The sequence below is a fragment of the Falco peregrinus genome, chromosome 4 (assembly GCF_023634155.1).
Source record: "Falco peregrinus isolate bFalPer1 chromosome 4, bFalPer1.pri, whole genome shotgun sequence".
Classification (NCBI taxonomy): domain Eukaryota; kingdom Metazoa; phylum Chordata; class Aves; order Falconiformes; family Falconidae; genus Falco; species Falco peregrinus.
Genome location: NC_073724.1, coordinates 76,013,315 through 76,032,932, shown reverse-complemented (window position 1 = coordinate 76,032,932; position 19,618 = coordinate 76,013,315). Strand labels below are relative to the sequence as shown.

The 19,618-nt window shown below is 43.1% G+C and overlaps 1 protein-coding gene across 1 annotated transcript; it reads right to left on the bottom strand.

Moving 5' to 3' along the window:
• Nucleotides 1–1,905: 1,905 nt before the first annotated feature.
• EDNRB (endothelin receptor type B) lies at nucleotides 1,906–18,432 on the bottom strand. Its single transcript, XM_055802234.1, is given in 9 exon segments — nucleotides 1,906–4,677; nucleotides 6,212–6,320; nucleotides 6,880–7,013; nucleotides 7,995–8,144; nucleotides 8,490–8,694; nucleotides 8,863–8,975; nucleotides 17,399–17,654; nucleotides 17,656–17,927; nucleotides 18,178–18,432. Coding segments are annotated over 8 exon segments (1,317 nt in total). The 5' UTR covers nucleotides 17,874–17,927; nucleotides 18,178–18,432; the 3' UTR covers nucleotides 1,906–4,545.
• Nucleotides 18,433–19,618: the final 1,186 nt, after the last annotated feature.

Here is a 19,618-nt window from a genome sequence, read left to right as displayed (position 1 = left end):
GCCCAACCAGCAGGCTGCAGGAAAGCACACCTTCCTCTATGAGTGGACCCCATAGAGTGAACCACCCTATGGACCAGACCTGGCCACAGGTTGCCTGTTGGACCATCCTGCTCCACCAATACCAGAATGCCAAGTCTACCCTTCTCAAGAGTGATTACAGTGAGTCAGTCTTTGACGAACATAAGCTACATGTATATCCACGTCGCTATGGATGTTCAAGTGTATTTAGAAAACTGACAACAAGCTGCAGTTAATCCCCTCAAAGGAAGAGCCAAGACTGCAGCAGATAAAACTGTGGATGGAACCAGTAGTTAGCGAAGCGAACCGTGGCAAGGACGTCAGTTAGCCGGGCTGTGAAGACTATGGCCTACCTGTAGAAAGCTGCAGAATCATATTAGAAATATGCAAAAAATGCTTCTTCATAATGAGTGGTTGGTGAAGACTTTGGACTGTAGCATAAGATGAAGGGAAAGAAAGCGAAGAGGCCATGAGAGATACTAAACAGAACATGTACTTGCAAGGGATGTCATCTCTACAGGTGCTTCTGTTCCAGGCACAGGAAGCTTGAAACTATGTACTAAAGGTCCTGGGACCATAAAAAAGTGACAAAGATGCAGCAGGACACCAATTTTTAATAGAAGGAAACCTAACTGTTTGGAATAAAACAGCAGTAGCTGCAAACACATTTTGGGATGCACAGATACTGCAAGCATATAAAGTCATATATTCGACCAGCTACAGCATATTTAGTCTGATACTGTTTTTCACTGCTTTTAAGAACAGTAAATTGAAATATGCACAAAATTACACTGTCAGCATACAAAGAGATGATCGTTTTCATGAGGCATATTCCAGCATCGAGTGCATGCACTTCTGAATTAATGCACCAAAAGTTTCATGCCTTTTATTTGTGATGTCCCTAACACAGGAGGATTTGTGACTATATATGGATGTGTAGAGAAGAGACTGCAACTGACATTTTGAGCAAAAACAAACAGAGCAAAGATAGGCATTACTGATTGCTCCAACAAACATCAGACAATTTTGCAATGCGTATAGCAAGGCTGAACTCTCTCCAGTTTTCAACTAGCTGTAGAAAACCATCCCACTCTAAAGCTTTCATCTTAGTTCTGAATTGGTTACTTCTTTTTTACATCACTGTCACTGTTTAACAATTACATGGGACCCCCCAGAAGAAAAAAGGTCAGACGTGTTTTTGTAATGCATCAAAATTACAAATGTTTTATTGGTAATTTAGTATGTTTACACTGTCCAAACCACAGAAGTTGCTATTTTAAGTGACCACAGAAAATGAAACATAGAACTATATTACACAGCTATACAGTTTTTAAAAATCCTTTTAACATTACCTCAGTACATACAACATTCTCTTGCTAAGCCAACCGTGTGTTGGCAAGAGCTGTTCAGACACTGAAATGCCACAGCTCATAGCAGATGTTCCATAACCATCAGATTTTGCGTTTGATTCTCTGAGGTGTAGTACCAGTGTATAGTTCAGTCCGCCCAGTCTGAAATACCCTTTCCTAACTCCGAGAGCTGTGTGCCAGCAGAATTCAGAGCAGCTGGGGAAGCAAAATCTAACTACTATCTGAAGGCCAAAACACAGGGATACGATGTAGTTTCTTACAAGTTTATTTTTTTCATCTTGAGGCAGCACGTGTCAACTTTTCAGACCATTAAGACAGATAATTCTTATTTTGTCACACCACTCTGGGCAAGCATGTCAAAATTGAACTCCTATAAAGATGCATGTGCCTCTCTGCAGTTGTTCTGCTACCTGTGATCCCGTTTGAGACTTACAGAGCTTTAGACTAGCTGGTTTACCCCATGAGCTGATTTTATCCACTTTTCTTAACTTTTCTAAACAACTCCTTTGTCAAAAAAAAAAAAAAAAAAAAAAGTACTTAGCTTTTTTTTATTCAGATAGCAAATGCCAGCTAGGTTTTTTTTAAGAGCTATGGCTGTGCCCTAATTCTGCTCCAACTGAACTGAATGGTTAAATATTCATCGATTTCAGTAAATGGAGGAACAGACCCTGTACTGAGTACTTTAGAAAATGTCTGTGTTGAGTATTAAGATATTTAATGTTAGCCAGAACTGTATAAGAGCAGAAGTTTTGAAAAATTTTATTACAGGAAATGAAAGCTTCAGTAAAAACACTGCTATGAAAAATACCGCAAAGAAGACAAAAAATGTGCTAATACATATATATTAACTCCCCAAAAGTGGGCAGTATATACGGTCTTTATTTGAAAAACCTAAATGTCTGACCTAGCAGGACTTGTCTTAACAAAGAGTTAGTCCAGGAAAAAAACAAAAAATATGTTACACAATTGCCAATACAAAGCTATATTTTAAATAAAAATAACAGTAATATACATGTACAATATTGTAATGATATAACTTGATGAAAATAACACTGATCAGTATCAGACATAGGATTTAGCTGATTATCCACCCTGAAGAGATAAAATGCGTTTCACAGAAATAGACGCAGGTAGGGTGAAGTGAAGCGATATTCATGGCTTACCATGTGAAAGTTACGGTAAAAATGTAAAGAACAAAACTTTACATAGATTTATATTTAAAACAGTTCAAGCATTGTAGCAGTTGGGTGCACGTGCTACAGAAAGATGGTAACAGCAACCTAACAGTAGACACCACACACACTTGCACACATATTCCCACACACAAACACACATGTGCCCATGCTCAAATGCATGTGCATAGGTCCTCAGCTTGATTATACAAGCATATACTTACTAGCTTTTGATGGGGGCAACACCAGGAATGGGGTTCACCTCTCCTGTTTTTAGCTGTCTGCAAGGTAGCTGTAGCTACCTAAAGTCAGATGAGATGAAACCCATCTAAGGTAACATCAGCTGAGTATTTTAAGGAAAGCTGGTTTCATCCTAAGCATATTTAAGGCACTTTATTAAAAACTCTGAAGTTAATCAAGGCTGGGAAAAAAAGGTAAAAATCCTTACATGTGAAATTTGGAAATTTAAAAAGAAAAATTCCTGAGTTTTGATAAATATTTTCATTATAATAAAATACCATGCCTATAGAAAACGTCTTTTATAAAAGCATGTTACATGACATTTTTTCTTGAATGTCTCATGCCTTAGTGCATGAAATATGTTAATAAGTCTTTGGGGACATTGTAACAAATTAATAGGAAATGAAAAGCCAAAAAATGACCTGCCATGTATGTACAAAACATGTATTGCTCCTGGCAACACACATCATGTTTACTACAGGCGTCTTTATCTTTCTGTTTTCTTACAGGGTCCTGCCCATATTTTAATATTTTATAATTAATTACGCTTCTCTGACTATTTACAGAAGCAGAAACTAATCACACATCTTAAGCCCATAAATATGGAACTACAAAAGTAGAACATATTTTAAAACAGTATGAAGATGAGTATGCTACATAGTACTGTTCTCTAGAAGTACAGTTCATGAATTATTTTCTTTATGAATGTTTAAACGTAAATGAAAATAGAAGTTCAAATTTTCCCTCTGTTTTCCTTGGTTACATTTTTTTCCACCTGCTATTTCTAAAGGATCTTGCCCCAAGACAGTATTTGGATTGCAAAAAGAGTTGTAAATTGTTTCAAAACTATCTTGAGTAAAGAACCGTCAGACTTTTGAATGCCCACTGGTTACACTGGGTATAATCAATTCAGGTTCAGTTAAAAATATCTCATTTCCAGTACTAGCCACCATTTGCATGGTTATAATAGTATAGTGTTTGCTTTTGGTGTGTTTTTGCTGCCATTAAATGCAAATAACCTGGAAACGGTGAAATGGACCATACCCTAAGTGCAGCCAAATGCACTGAACGTGAACAGTGGTCACAGAACGGCATTTAGAGAGGCCTTGGGAGGTTCCTTCTAACAATAATAGGTTAAAAAAAAAAAAAAAACATTAGAGTGAAATATACTTTTGACTTGACTGCATCCTTTAATATTTTTATTAGCTACCTCTTATAACACACCTGATAAAAATTCTACTTTTTTACATTTAAACCTCTATTACAAAGTACTTAATGTTTTATTTTTAAAAAACCACAATAGTGATGGTGGTTAATCTGCTTTATAAAAGATAATACATTGAGTTATATATAATAATGGCTTTGATCCAATTAACATTATATTATACTGCTTGGTAATTACTGTGACTTCAGTTCCTACAACTGTTATAGCAAATACAAATGATAGTTTAATGTACAGGAAGTGGGGATAATTTAGAAGTGCTGATTCAGAAGTATTCAAGTGCTAACAATGACTTGTTCTTTCTACACTTTTCTTCATGTTCCATAAATTACACTTTTATAAATGGCTGTGATTTTCAACATGACAGAGTTTTGGGGCAATTATTTTTTTTTAATGTTCTTTTTTTTTGTGCAAACACAAACCTAGATTTTTCTAAACATTACCATCTCATTAAAAGTAATTGCCACTTTTACGTAAAAAGGCACCAGCATTAATGTAAGAGAATATACCTTTTATGCTTGTTTTATGAAGAGCTGTACTTGTTACTGGAACGGAAATTATCATATCCGTGATCATTAGCTTTGAACTTTAAACAGGACTGCCTTTCCTCCAGCGACAACAGATCTTTGGATTGGCACCAGCAACACAAGCATGACTGTTAAAATAAAAGGAATAAACATTTTACATCATTTTGTTTTGCATATGTGGCAAAATGCACTGAAAAGCTGCCCTTCCTCAGTGGTACAGTAGGAAATGGCAAATGTGCAAGCTGCCATTTTGGGATTACAGAGTAAGCAAAGAAACAAGGTTAAGTTCTTCATTGCTCGGGTGGCCACTAACTACTGGGATGCCCCACTAGTAGCCCAAGTGCTGGAGGGCAGGAAGAGTTATATTGAGTTATAAATAATAATGGCCACACACATACCGCTTCCGAGTCTGGTCTGCAATTCTAAATGCATCTGAAAATAAAATTATGACTCCTTCCTCTGATAATCTTTCTTAGAAAAAATGTACGCACCGTAATCTGTACTTTCTAAGCTAGATGCTGCTATTGATGTTTTTTGAGGGCGAGAAATGAGAACTGAAGTAGGAGAATGGTGAAAACCTATATACAGTTCATAAATTTACTAGATGTACTGCAGACCTTTTGCTGATGCTACTGACTGGCCTTTGGGTGATGGAAGTCCATCTGGGATCCCGCACACCCACTTGTTTCCATGCTCAGGATGCTAGAGAACTATTCTGTGCTCTCAGCTCCAGTGACTCCTTCAGGGGGCCAGCAATGTCGACAGGGAAGAGGAGACAAGACACTAAGGCCTCTGCAACATGTGCTCTTCTCATGATTATGTGGGAAATCCCCCAGCGCTATGAGATGGAGAGCTGACTGGCTTCTGATGAGAAAATATTGCCAGTAAGGAATTTATACAGCCGGGCACTAGGCTTAGCAGTGGCCGATGGTTAAATGCTTGGCAAGAAAAGAAAAATCTAAGAATTTGTGGTAGACAATGTAAGAACCCTGATACAGTGTCTGAAGGCAGTAAGGGGGCACAAAACACCCAGATTTGGACATTTTCCCAGAAGACATGAGGGCTGACGGACTGATGGGCTGCAATCCACATGCAATCCAGAGCCTCAAATCCTGCATGGAGAATTAGTGCCCAGGACTATTCATTCAAACCAAGGCAAAACTATGATCAGGTCTAGGTCTTTCTCACAAAATGTTGGCATTCGAAAGGGATGAGTGGATACTTCTGCTCTCTCATTGTATGAACGCCTACCGATTTAAGCGCTCAGTCAGGACAGGGGACACAGGGTCAGCACTGTCCTGCTGGGTGGCAGAGGGTAAGGCTACGGGAATCTCTGCAGGGCAGTCCGAGTCTGCTCCGTCAGTGCTCTTGAAGTGGCTGGGTGCCAGCTCCGGTCAGGAAGTGATGCAGCACTGATTTTAGCATGCTGCCAAGAGGGTTTATCGTACGCCACTCTCTTTTGCTTTCTCTTTTTGTCCCTATGAATCCTTAATTCCTTTCTATGGAGCTTCAGCAGGAGAGGGAGAGAATGTCTACCACAACCCAGCTAAAATTTAAAGTAAAATATAACGACCATTTAAAACACTTTGTGAGTATTAAGGGATGAATTTTACTGCTTACATGATCTTTTAACTAGAGGAGCAGCTCCCAGCAGCCTCTTACCTTAAAGCAGTTTTGGAATCTTTTGCTCACCAAATACAGAGCTATTGGATTGATGCAGGAATTCAGCGAAGCCATGTTAATACCAATGTAGTCCATCACAAGAAAAAAGCTGTGTGGAAATTAAAGGGAAACAGTTGTCATTTTCTCTGAAAAGGCTTAGTAGAGGTTCACAGCAATGAAAATTGGACTCAGCTTCATTCAACCAAGACTAACTGTTGAATGTCACAGTAAAGGGGCTTGTATCAAAGGGATTAACTCATGGAGGTATCAGTCGTGCTCAAAAGTAACATTTGAATCAGTAGACCACTCTCATGAAAGTAATTTCAGAAGATGCAATCATCTTAAATTGTGGAACTAAACATTCACAAGATTTTCTTCACATATTTAATCCTAGCTGTTCTGTTGAGAGGGAAAACAAGGACAGAAATTCCCCCTCCAGCCTCGTAACCTCACAAGAGAGTAGGCCAGTCCCAAAAGGGATCAGGAGGAAGACAGGGCAAATGGAGATTCCATTTTCTGACTCTGCTAGTGGAGTGAACCCAGAGTGTCCTGGATGGAGAAGCAGGGAGAATGGTCAGACACACTGAGTAAGCTAGCTCATTAGAAAATCCAAATATGCTTATGGAGATTGTCAGCAGCACACAGGCATTTTATTTTTGCAGTCTTACCTTAAAAGTTCACATCTGTTGGGGTCCTTCTGATCATAAATAGTGAGTTTCAATATTCTGCTTAGGTGAAGTGGGAGCCAACACAAAGCAAAAACAAGTACCAGACAGAACACGGTTTTGGCCACCTCACGTCTCTAAAGAAGAAAATTGGACAGAACAGTGTTATAGTTTCTGTCTCTCTCCCTCTCTCGGTTGTTGTCTTCTACTACCCAAATGTTTAACCAACAAAATAAAAACCCTGCCAAAATAGGGAGTTACAAGAACACCAAATACCTTATTTTCTTGGGAAATCTTTTCTACTGTTTTAGATTGTGTTGCACTGATTCTTTGTATCTCTAATTTTAAAAAGTATGAGTAATAGTATGAAAAACCAAGGACACGAAAAGAGTCATTTACATTAAAGTGAAGAACATATTAATCTCCCCCTTCACTTTCCAATACCAGCTTGTTTTCAATTGCATTTTCTTGTGCTTCAATCTCAGGTCTTATTTTAAATGTCCCAAGAGATTTCAATTACAAAGATGTAAGAGGAAAGGGGCAAAAATATACGTTATAGTACAAATTTAGTTTAATTCTAGTGACATATGATGTTTGCATCTGGTGCACTACTAACTTGGAATGTATTCTGGAATGCGTTTTGTTCTGTTAACATATACTGCTAACCTCACTACAGTTCAGCATGAAATTGCTTCAAATTTTATAGCGCCAACTTCTAGATAACAAAATATTACAAAAATTCCAGCGCTCATTACTGTAAAGAAATAAAAACCATAAAACCTGAAAGATTAACACCAAACAAGAAAAACAGTTTTGTGCCTGTCAGTTAAAGTCTTTGGTTTCTGAAGGCTCTGATACATACATATATGCACACACACACCCCCCCCCACACACACACACCACACACACACACCACACACACACACCACACACACACACACCCCACCCCCCCCCACACACACACACAAGTTCAGCAGCACCACTGCTAGGAAACTTCTTCTTACTCGTGATCTTGAAGTCATCATACAAGAACAGAATAATGATGTGGCAGTACATCAGTAAAGGTATTACTCTCATCTTCTCTACAGTCAGTGGAGTTACCAGGGATAAATTTTTACCTGCTTTAAGTGGTCATTTAAAGCAATCTGCATCCCGCTTTTCTTCCGTAACATCTCACAGGTCATAAGAGTATAGAAGAATGCTGTGATAGCCAGTGGCAAACAGAAGTAAAAGCTAAACAGCCACCAGTCTTTAGCTTGCTTGTAAAACTAGAAGGAAAACAAAAGCAAAAACATTTTTAAGAGTTGAATGCTGAGAATTTTGGAAAGTATGCTGTAACTAGTTGGTCAGTCTGCCCTGAAAAGCACCTCGATAAGGTGTACATTACAGGTGAGAAAACAGGACAAGACAGTAATATGCCCAAGGCCCACAAAAAGACAAAAGTTCCTGAAAACTCTTCTTTTTTAACGTATATACTTCAGAAATTTTTCAGTATTTCATCTGAAGAGTATATTCACCTTCATTCCATATACACTTGTGCACACTACAATCGACACAACACTGAGAAGATCCAAGGAACTCTTCCGGAGATTTTATAAATGTCAGTGTCTTACCATCATAAAGGATGTTTTCTGCATGGGGTGAAGCAGGCAGATTCTAAGATCCTTTCCTCTGTACTCCATCGTAATCATGTCAAATGCGATAGCTTCTGGAACAGCCAGTATCACGGATATAACCCAGATCAGTACAATTTCAACAGCAGTCCACTTCGGCACGCCAATTCCTTTAATGCGACTCCAAGAAGCAACTGCTCGGTACCTGAAGCAACAGCACATATTTGCAAATTAAAAATATGAGAAAACCCACCTGATTTAACTGGCTTAAACTCAGCTTATTTGTACTGTTTCAGCTGAGTGGCAAGGTGAATTTGAATCAATGCCTGTACTGAAAAGAAATTATAGAGTTTGATAAAAAAATGGTTCTCACCTATCTATACTGAGGGCACACAAACTCAACACTGTGATGCCCACTGATGCCTTCTGAATGAAGGGTACTAACTTGCACATTTCAACACCAAAGGGCCAGTCCTCTGCAAGCAGCTGTGAAAAGAAAACAACAATTAGAAATGGCCCATGTTTAAAAAATAATTCCCAAAGCTAAAACATGGACTTTTGTCTTGATTGTTTTTCTTTTCCACTGTGCAAAACTTAGGAAGAACCTTTTCACAAGGGAGTCTTCAAGGCATGTGTCCTAAAAACTAGGCAGCAGATTTACAGCCAGTCCCTAGTTGGGCAAGAACATGCATAAAGGCTCAGTCCCAGCTTAAGCCCTGCGAACTCCACTTGTTTTGCCTCTAACTTCACCACCTCCGTGGTTCTGGTAAAAAATGACTGAGCAGGTGAGGATTTCCTTTGTCACTGCTTTACCTGCCTTGAGGTTTCACTGTTTTTCTTACATGTTCCAAGTAACTCTCAATTTACTAGAAATACAGAAGATTACTTAAGGTTTATCAGAACAGGGGCAAAGTCAGTAAGTGCACATCTGCGGTGGGGTTAATCTGAAGTTCGGGTGTCCAGGATCCTCAGATGAGAAGTCAGACAACCCCAGCGAGAAATTTATCCCGTAGTTTTTAGCTCACCATCCAATAAAAAAGCAGGGACCCACCAGACACTCAGGGAGCCATAACAGCTGAATGTTTTGCAGCAGATAAGGACAGATCAGATTAATCCCTCACTGAAGATCTTTAATGACCAGTTTTCCTATGATTCTATATTACAATACCGAAAGGTCTATCTGCACGATCAGTATACCTATACATGCTATGGAATAAAGAAAACGGCACAATGAACTTCAGATTGGTTCAGCTGTGCTTTAGGTCATACACTTTACTGGAAATCTTCTGTCAAATCCCCAGTGGTACATTTCAGCAGATTTAGGGGACAAGACTCACTGGACACAGAAAGCACCTTCTTCACAGCTGACACTATGAACTGTAGCTTCAGTTCAGAAACATTTAATCTTTCTGTGCTGTTAAAAGCTGCTCTAATGGCTCAAATACACGACAGCAGCAGCCAAATCTTCCAGTTCATCATAAAAACAAGACTCTCCAGAACAGAGGTTATGCCAAGAAATAGTCACAATTGTTATATACAAAAGTAAACTTTCTGAGTTTCTGTAATTAGTTACATTATCTAAGCCCATCTCTGTTTTTCATAACTTTCTTCAAATGAGGCCTTTGGATCTGTCGCAGACATAGGGCTACAAAATATAAAAGGAGTGGAAAGCAGAACGATAACTACCCAAAAGAGTTTGCAATATCTCTCCCATGACTCGGGTCTCCTCAGACATCTCATTTAACAGGGATGTGAGAAAAGAAGTAGATCATCATACTGTATAGATTCTGCTGGGGACCAAAATGATTGAAGACGGCCACAGAGTTGCCTGCTCACGTTGGTTTGGCTCAGCAAAGTCCTTAAGCACACATACATGTGCTTCCAAGTATAAACAGCTATATGATCCACAACAGTTGTTGAAAAGCCCTGACACAATTTAAGTATCACTTTATTTTAACACAAAGGAAGTTAAGTACATTTTGCGACTATGTGCTTTTGGAAATCCCCATGAAGTGCCCACCAGTAGTTTCAGACACCAGAACACCTTCAAAAATCTGCTTTAGTCCTGTGGTGAAATGGGGTCTTTAAAAAAACAGCAGTAACTGGAACATGGTCCAGCTTTGATCTATTTCTTCAGTGATCTACTTAAGTAAGACAAAGAGTATAATGCTTCTGCAGAAATGAAGCAGAAAGATAAATTGTAAGGAATTATGTTTCTTGAGAATTTTATGGAAAGTAATAAAACAGAGGAAGTAGGGATGAGGTTGTAATAACCATACGGTATCTTTTGCTTATGCGATGTGGGAAAATAACTCAGTCTGTAATTAAAGTATTTTCAGTAAAGCCTCTCCCCAAGACTTCTCTTGAATTGCTGTAAGGGGGTGATAGTAACAAACTACTATTAAAATTGCACTGTGAATAATTACAGGTGTTGTAAATGTACACTCCTCAGTATCAACTGACACCTGGACTAATTTAATTTGTATCAGTCAGCCAGTGAACCTCCAGCCTACCACACCTAGTTGCTATAGAAATCAAGGACTGGGTAGCAAGTACATTGCATACTTGTTTATAGTTATCTATTGTGTACTGTACACGTGTATATATGAAACCAGAGATGACTCATTAAAAAAGCACCTCAAAATTCAAGGGTGATTTTTTTTTCTTCATTTAAATAAAATTCAGAACTTTGGTCAGATTTCTCTTGGCAGTTTCTGTTGAAGACTTTTAGCTGCAACAAGCTGGTGTACGTGCATGACTTCCCTAAAATCACAATGGTTCAGCCACACACTGGAGATTTCCATGAACTAATACTTATCTCTCAGGTGCAGACAGTCACACCTGTGCCCCAAGCTGACTGGATTTGAGCCAGCTCCAGCTTGGGAGCCATATGGCTGGATTATAATGGGACTGCACATGAGTGAATGCGGCCTACTGAGAGAAACTGTGCACGATCTTGAGTTTAGCATAAAATCAAAATACTACTTGCATCCAGCCAGCTTAAATCAGGGGCAGAATGGACACACAGCTGCCTGCAATGGATTGGAAAAACATGGCCTTTATCTCTTGCAGCTGATGTATTGTGAAATTTGAGCATTTTAATGCATGAGTCACAAGATTCTCTATCACAGTACTGCAAGTGGTTAATGATATGCTTTGCAGCAAAAGCTTGAAAACATTAAGAAAGTAAAAGGAAAAAAGCAGAACGTTTTAACTGCTGAAATATGCTTCTTTGTTTTTCCTCAGTACTGCCATCTCCTCAAAACACTGCCTTAAAGTCCAGTGAAAATCCACTGTATTCAGAGCATCATATTTGCAGACAAGAGCAATGATTATTCTCAGCAAAGTATAGATGTAGTCTAATGCAATTTTGTATGGATAAAACGATTTTCTTATGATTCACAGTAAGGTATCTGCACAAAGGCATCTGCCATTTTACAAATGACAAATGACTTAGAGCCATGAGATACTGCCAAGTGGCAGCAAAGAGAAAAATAATGTTGCGTTTTCATCAGCGCAATGCCAAGATAAGTCTACCATTGGCTGTATTCCGAGTGACCTTTTCCAATGTTTTACAGTCACTTACTTTACTTAGGCAAAGTTTTAACTGCTAAGCCACAGAACTGTGATGAAGATGAAATAGAACGAAAAGAAAGGCAACATATTACAGAATGAAGTGAAATCATACTTAAAAGAACCGGTACATCTGATCCACTCCTAGCCAACACTTTTCTCAGAACCAGACACAGATCTGAGCTGAAATTGATATGAACGCTGCAAAGCTATGAAAGTAGTCCCATCCCAAGAGATGCTGTGACTCAGAGACACACCTGTGAAACACAATTCCTGCCCTGCTTCCTCTTGGTTGTGCAAGAACAGAAAGATGTTCATCATCTGCTGCTGGAATATACCAGCACACGAGCACGATCTGCTGCTTTCAGTGGCTCAGCGGCTGTGGCCACCAGCCAGAAGGTTAATGCCGCAGCTCCAACCCACTGCTGTTGACTTTCTGCAGTCAGGCATGAAGAAGTAGCAAAGCGCGCACTTGATTTACGTCAGCATCCCAGTCCCGAGCAAGGAATGCACAGGGAGCGCAGAGCAGGAACCTGTACTCCCTCCTAGCTGTGCGCTCACAGCAAGCCCCATCCACAGGAACGACAGGACTCAATTTTCATCATTATGAAATGCAGAGTTACGTGGGAAAACAGACACGCAACTGTACATCTAATTCAATGTATCTGTGAAATGACTGGCAGATTTTCACCCGATACTTTTAAGACAGGGAAGTCATGAAAGTATTTTTCAGTATTCCATAGGACCAAGTATTGTTCAAAACAGGAAATCTGCCCAGGAAATTAAGCTTATGGTCAGGGATAAGTCAGACAACATTATAAAACTTACTAATATTTAACAGCAATTACGATGTCAGGGTAGGCATCTTCCCGCTAGACAAGAAAATATATCCCGCTTCCTAGTTAGGCTAAGAATGTTTTACTAATCTATCCAATAAACACTGTAAATTTTAATATAAGGCATGAAATTAGTTTCTTTTCCTGTGTCTTTTAATAGTAATTCCTGCTTAGAAACCTCATTTTTTTAAAAACAACAACTTACTTAAGATCAAATAATATCATACAGACATCTTGAAAATGACAGAAACCTTATAATGTGTTGTCAAAGTAAAAGATTTCTGCAATTTCACAATCCCAGTGAAAAGACTGCGTGAAAAGTAATCATAAAGAAAGACGTGCTACTGTCAGATTCGGAAGCAAAAAAAACCAAACAAGACTCAAACTTGTTTTGAAATTTGTCACATGCATCTTTTAAGTGAATGTATACATAACAAATGTATATGCAATGAAAAACTATTCTAAATTTACAAATCTATACTGACATCATGATGGAGATCCATCTTGAAAACTATGTGTGTACTTTTAACAACATAAAGACATTTCCAGTACCCCATGTATTTATTAGGCTTCAGGGTAGACTTGTTCCCACCTAACTACAGAACAAAGTTACCCACCATTGCCTGTAGAGTCTAGCCAGGTTCCTCCACTGGCTACTCAGATCTTTCCTAAGTGCCTATGAGCTGCATTAGTTGACCATAAAGGGTTCCTAAGCAAAACAGACTTCTATAGCTTAATATGGTCAGAAACAAATCAACTCTGTGTAAACAATTCTGAGATTAACTTTGTAAAACCTCCAGTAAGTGGTTCAGATGTTGAAAGAAAGGAAATAATGGAATTCTCCCAATAAAATGGCTGTTATCTTTAACATCAGACAGAGCAGTGTAATATGGAATAACAAACACCTTGACTTTTTTTGAAAGTTAGGAAAAGATTGGCTTTATGATGCATGATGCATGCCCTGTAGGTGCTTGCATTACAAGAGTCAGTAAGGCCATCACAGACATTTCCATGGAAATAACTGCCTTTTTTAGAGCACAGCCGGATTAACAAAGGGGCCAGTTTGTGTCTGCACTGGATGCACGGTCCTGAATCTGGTCTTTCTTATATTATATAATGTTAACTATATTTTTTATGTAATCCCCAAAACATAATACTGAAAAAAATCACTGCCTACAAAGCTGACTTTGGCGTTCAGTCATCTGCTTGGATAAAGTCCAGTTTTTATTCCTCCCCTGGATTTTTTTTTCTCTGCTCTTCCATTGTGTTCTGAGATGAAGGAACCTGTGGCAGTATTTCCCAGATATATATTCTTCCTCAGTCATTTGTGTCATAGCAAGTTGATAGAGTTCAGAAAGCCGTACAAGAGTGTACAGAGGATAGGCTGTTCCTCCTGTTACAAATCCATTAGAACATGACAATAAATTGGATTTAACATTAAGAGAACACTAAAAAACAAGAGAGAGGGGTGTTGTCTATATATCAGAAGAGAAAGCATGTTTTATATTATTTGATTATGGTTTTTTTTAAGTCTATGTTTCTAATTCATTACACATACAATCATGAGAAATAAAGCTAACATAATTTTAGAATTGCTAATCCTGATGTTGTTTTGGTGTCTTACACGTGGGAGTTACCAACTGAAACTAAGCGTAAGCCTTCCAGAACTGCAGACCTGTATTGTCAGGAGTACAAGCTGCCACTGTCCTGCCTTCCAAAGATTAAGTGCAGAGAAGGACATAAAAAGCTCACTACTGAGCTGTCTACCTGCTCTATCCTTCTGCTCCTCATGGCCACACCTTTAATTGCTGCTTGCATCCTCAAATTAACAAAGACATGCTTGCTTACAGCTATTTAGTGAAGCAGTTGACCAGGCATAGGACCACCCTCACGTCCAATTAGTAGCAATTCTGCAAACTATACACCCTGCCACAACCATTTTGTACTGCTGAATTGTCTCTAATTCCCACTCCACAGTATGGGGGTATGGCCAAAGCCAGATTGTTTACCAGGACCCTGAACAACAGGAAGGTCTTCCAGCTTCTGTATGCTGGAACTGAACACCCCTCAAGCCCTCATTTCATACCGTTTCCTGACTGTGTGACAGATTCCAATACTTTCCATTTTCTACCGAATGTATTGATTGATACTCAAATTTATCAAGTGCAATGGACTAATTAGCATCTTATACATTGGACTGCATTTGCTTCACAATCTAGGTAACACCTGCTTTTCTTTAGATACCCTGGATTTTTTCATTTGTGCATTTTTTCAGCTACTTACATATTCACATAACATAAATAGATGCACAGGCTATCTTTTGCAGTTATCACTTTTAATGACTAATAAAATGCTGCTCCTAGTGTGAATTCTGAGTTCTCCCTTATGGGTCTGTCTGGAAAGCATTCACGGACACTTTCACACTTTCTACCACAAGTGTTGTTGAGTAAACTGCTGGCATTTTTTTAAGATTACAAATTCTTTCACACTTTTTCATGCAGCTGCCTAACTGAGGATCTGGTAGCAATTCTGAAGATCTGTTTCATCCAGTTTTAAATTGTTTCAAATTGCCAGTTACAACTGTAAAGTATACTTGATTTACAAACCAAGCCTTTGCTAGCCTTTGTCCTCCCATACTGCTGGGTGATTATAGCCAGCTTTTGCCTGCATTACTGCATTCTCCCTCTGCGGGTGGAATTAAATGGGATGCAGAGTTCACAAAAAGTTATCATCAACGCAAACTGCACTCAAACTTTTAATTTTGATGAAATAAACACCATATCTAATATTTGTTTTGCTGGGTTTTTTAACTTACATTTACTTAAAAGCCCTGTTTTAAAACAGCAAGTAAGTATTTCACTCACTATTTTAAGGGATGATATAAATTTAATATGGGCTCTTCAGAAAGATGAGTAGCTGTGTGAGAGACATAGCACCTGAGAGCTATTGCTTAGCTCCTAGATTATCAATAGTAGAATAAAAATCCTGGATTTGCAGGTGGTATAATATTTATCAGTTTGCAATCTGACCTTTTATTCCTCCCACTCCAACCTACTCATAATGATACAATTGATGTTATTCAATCAGGGTAAGGGCTGTACTATATTATTGTATCTTATCATTAATTTACTTTTGAAATAGTTTCATTGGATTGCAAAGTCTTGTACTGAGCAGCTGTTATTGGATTAATATTTTTGATTTTTATGAGAACAGATAAAAAAAGCCCAATACCTTCTTTTACAAAAATACCGTTTTTTCAAGCATTTAAAGTATCTCTTTTTCAGATGAGTACATATCTCTCACAAGAGCTACCATAAACGTATTGTATGGAGAATACTGAAACTCCAAATCAAAGAACTCTCGTGCAAGTCAAATTATCCAGCTCATCAATTTAACACAGTCATGATGCTTCCTGCTTCCTAACACTTTAACACTTCAAACAAGAAAGATACAGGATTCTCTCATTTCTGCAGCTTCTGGGCGTAATCACTTACGGATACGGAAGACTAAATTCAAAACCCATCTCTTTAGCGTGGTCTTCCAAAGCTAAAGCAATAAACCCCCGCGTTTAAAAACATGCCTGTGAAGCAAGGAGAAGATGATAGATGAAGGCTCTGGTGTTCACTTTATGCACTAACTGATGGGTGCTCAGGGACCCTGACTGTCACCTTCCAAGGCAGCAGGCGCCTTGTTACTTTCAGCACCCTGCCCAAGAGTGCCGATCGGAACTAGAGGCTGGATCCAACTGCCCAGCGAATTCTTGAAGGGCAAAGGGACCGCACCAGCTGGGCAGACACGAGGCCGTAACCCCTTCCGTGGAAGCCTCACCACGCCGACGGGCAGCGCAAAGCCTGTGCCGACGCTGCAGGCGCGGCTCGCCCCCGCCGGCACGGGGAGCGGGTGCGCAACTCGGCGTCCCGCCGCACGACCGCGCAGCCTGCGAGGGCTGATGCCGCTCGCTCAGTTCAACGGTCTTGGCTCCTCCTGAACAGCGACCACACGGGCCCGTGTCACGTTTTATGGCCGCTCCGGCCCCGCTGCGGCGGAGGACCCGCGCGGTACCCACGGGCGGGGGTCCGCTGTGCCTCCCCTCCATCCCTCTGGGAAAAGGTGGGAAGCGGCAAATCCACCGCGTGTTTCTCTATCGCCCGTATTGCCGTTATCCCTGGGACAGCACCTGTTTCCAGGTGCCTTACGGGGGCTGGCCACCTCCACCTCTGCTCCATTCCCAGCCCGGAGCGCGGAGAGGGCTGGGACCGGGGCGCCAAGAGCGTGCCGCTGGGGTCAACGGGGACAACAAGGACAAGGTCTGAGCGGAATGTCGCCTGCCGGCGGGTTTGCTGCCATGGGGTGAAGCCCCCGGTGTCTGCCGGGCAGGGACGGGGCGCGTTTCCCCGCAGCACCCGCGGCGGAGCCGGCTGTCGGCCGGGAGCCGGCGGGCAGCACCGGAAAGAGCCCGCCGACCACCCGCGCCCGCCCCCGGCCCCGGCCCCCCCTCACCTTGTAGACGTTGATGGGGATGTCGATGATGATGTGGAGCAGGTCGCCCAGGGCCAGGCTGGCGATCAGGATGTTGGGACCGTTCCTCATGCACTTGTTCTTGTAGATGATCCGCAGCAGCGTGGAGTTGCCGATGATGCCCAGGACGAAGACGAGGCAGGACACCACCGTGTTGATGTACTTGAAAGTCTCCTTGATCTCCGTCTGCCCCGTGCACATGGGCGGCGAGGCCGAGCGCGGCCGCCCGCCGGCCGCCCCCCCCGCCCTTGGGCAGCGCGGCCGGACGGGAGGCGTTGGGCTCGGCGCCCCGTAGCGCGGGGGTCCCGGCCGTGGCGGGGGCGGCGTCGGCCGCTGCCGGCGGGCCCTGCTGGCCCGGGCCCGGCGGGCGCAGGGAGCCGTGGCCCTCGGCGGCGGCGCGGCAGCTGAGGAGCAGGAGCAGGAAGGCGGGCAGCCGCCGCGGCCGGGCGGCGGGCATGGCGCTGCGACACGGCCGATCCCCCGCCGGGCGCCCGCCGCCGTCAGCGCCGACCTGCGCGGAGAGAGGGGTCAGCGCGTCAGCTGTGGGGACACCGCGCCCTGCCGGCCGCCGCCGCTCCCGCCGCCCGGCGACGGAGCCGGGGCGCTGCCTGCCGCCGGACGGGGACGGGCGGCGGGGCGGCCGGCGGAGCAGCGCCGGGACGAAAACCTGCGCGGCGGCCGGGGCGGGAGGTCCCCTCAGACCGGACCTGCGAGGCGTCGCCCCCGCCGCCCGCCGCGCAGAGCGCGCCTCTCGCCCTCACCTCGCCCAGCGAAGCCGAGCCGGTGCTCCCCGCCCGCCGCCTGCGGGGCTCTGCCTGCCGAGCGAGGGAAACGCGCTCCGCCGGTCGCCGCGCTCCGCGCCCCGGCTGGCTGCCCCCTCCCGGGGCCGGCTGCCGCCGCTGGCCGGCGATGGGCGCCCCGGGCCGCGGAGGCGGGAGGAACGGGCGCCTGCGGCGGGACCCGGCGGCCGTCAGCCGCGCACCAAACCCCGTGGCTAAAGCCGCGCCAGCGGCGCCGGCCCCCCCCCCTTTTCTAAAACATTCAACCGCATCTGGCCCATCAGTCACGGCCAGACCCCACCCGCGCCCTCCTCCCCCCGCCCCGCCGCCCAGCCCGGCCCAGCCCCTCCGCCCGCCGCAGTCCGCCGGTGCCCCCCGCCGCGGCGCTGCGAGCCCGGCCCCCGCCCGGCCATCTGCCCCGCCACCTGCCCGCTGCGGGTTGGCTGTGGCAGCCTCGGGAAGTCATTCGGCGGGGTGTGAAACAGTTTTCTCGGACCAGAAGGGCTGTTAGCAAGAGGGTTTGGCGCTGTTAGAGGTCGCCTGCCGGGAGGAAGAGGGCTTTCCCAGCTCTCCTCTCCGAGAGGCGCTCCCCGCCGGTGGGCACGGGGCTATCCCCGCAGCCAGCCCCTGCCCGCCCCCCGCACACGTGCTGGAGAAGCTGCTTGCGCAGCACCGACGAGATCAGTTGCACGTTTTAAAGCGCTTCGCAAACCGGGGTGCTTTGGGCACTCTTTTTGCTGTCAGAAAGTGTATTCTGCCTGTTGCGGCGTTGCAGCGCTCCGGCTCGGTGACCTGGGTGCCGCCTTGGGCACCCTTGGCCATGCATCTGATCTCAGCCAGCTCCTTCCAGCCCTTGCGCCCTTCGGTGAAGGTTAAAGGGAGGAGCAAGGAGATTTGCACAGGATTCTGTGGAGACCAGGAACAGCCTTTGAGGGTCGGAAACAATTGCACGTCTAACTGAAAAGAGTTGAATTTAAAGCTGTTTTACAGCATCTCTACGGACATCTCCCTGATCTTTATTTTAAACCATGCTGGAAGCTAAATCATATGCAGAACAGGAATGTATAAATGTTTCGTTACAGAACTGACCCGCTCACCTATGTTATTGAAATACCCGTAGGGGCAAACACTGAAAACCAAACCATTCTTTCAAAAATTGGTCGTCTGATCCATCTCATCTTTCCAGCATCTCCTGCTAATGTCTTGAGCTACTGTAGCAGACAGCCTTTTCTCGTCCTCATTTAGCTTCCTCTTCACATCTCCATCTTTGTTTAAAAGTCTGCTGTATCAAGCACCTTTCCCATTTAATCATTCTTGATCCATTTCCTAATGTAGCCGGCACACTCGGTTTTCTTCCCCATTTTATATTGCAGTGTTTGTGAAAGGCACCACAGTCACTTCTGTGTGAAGGTAGCTGGAGGTT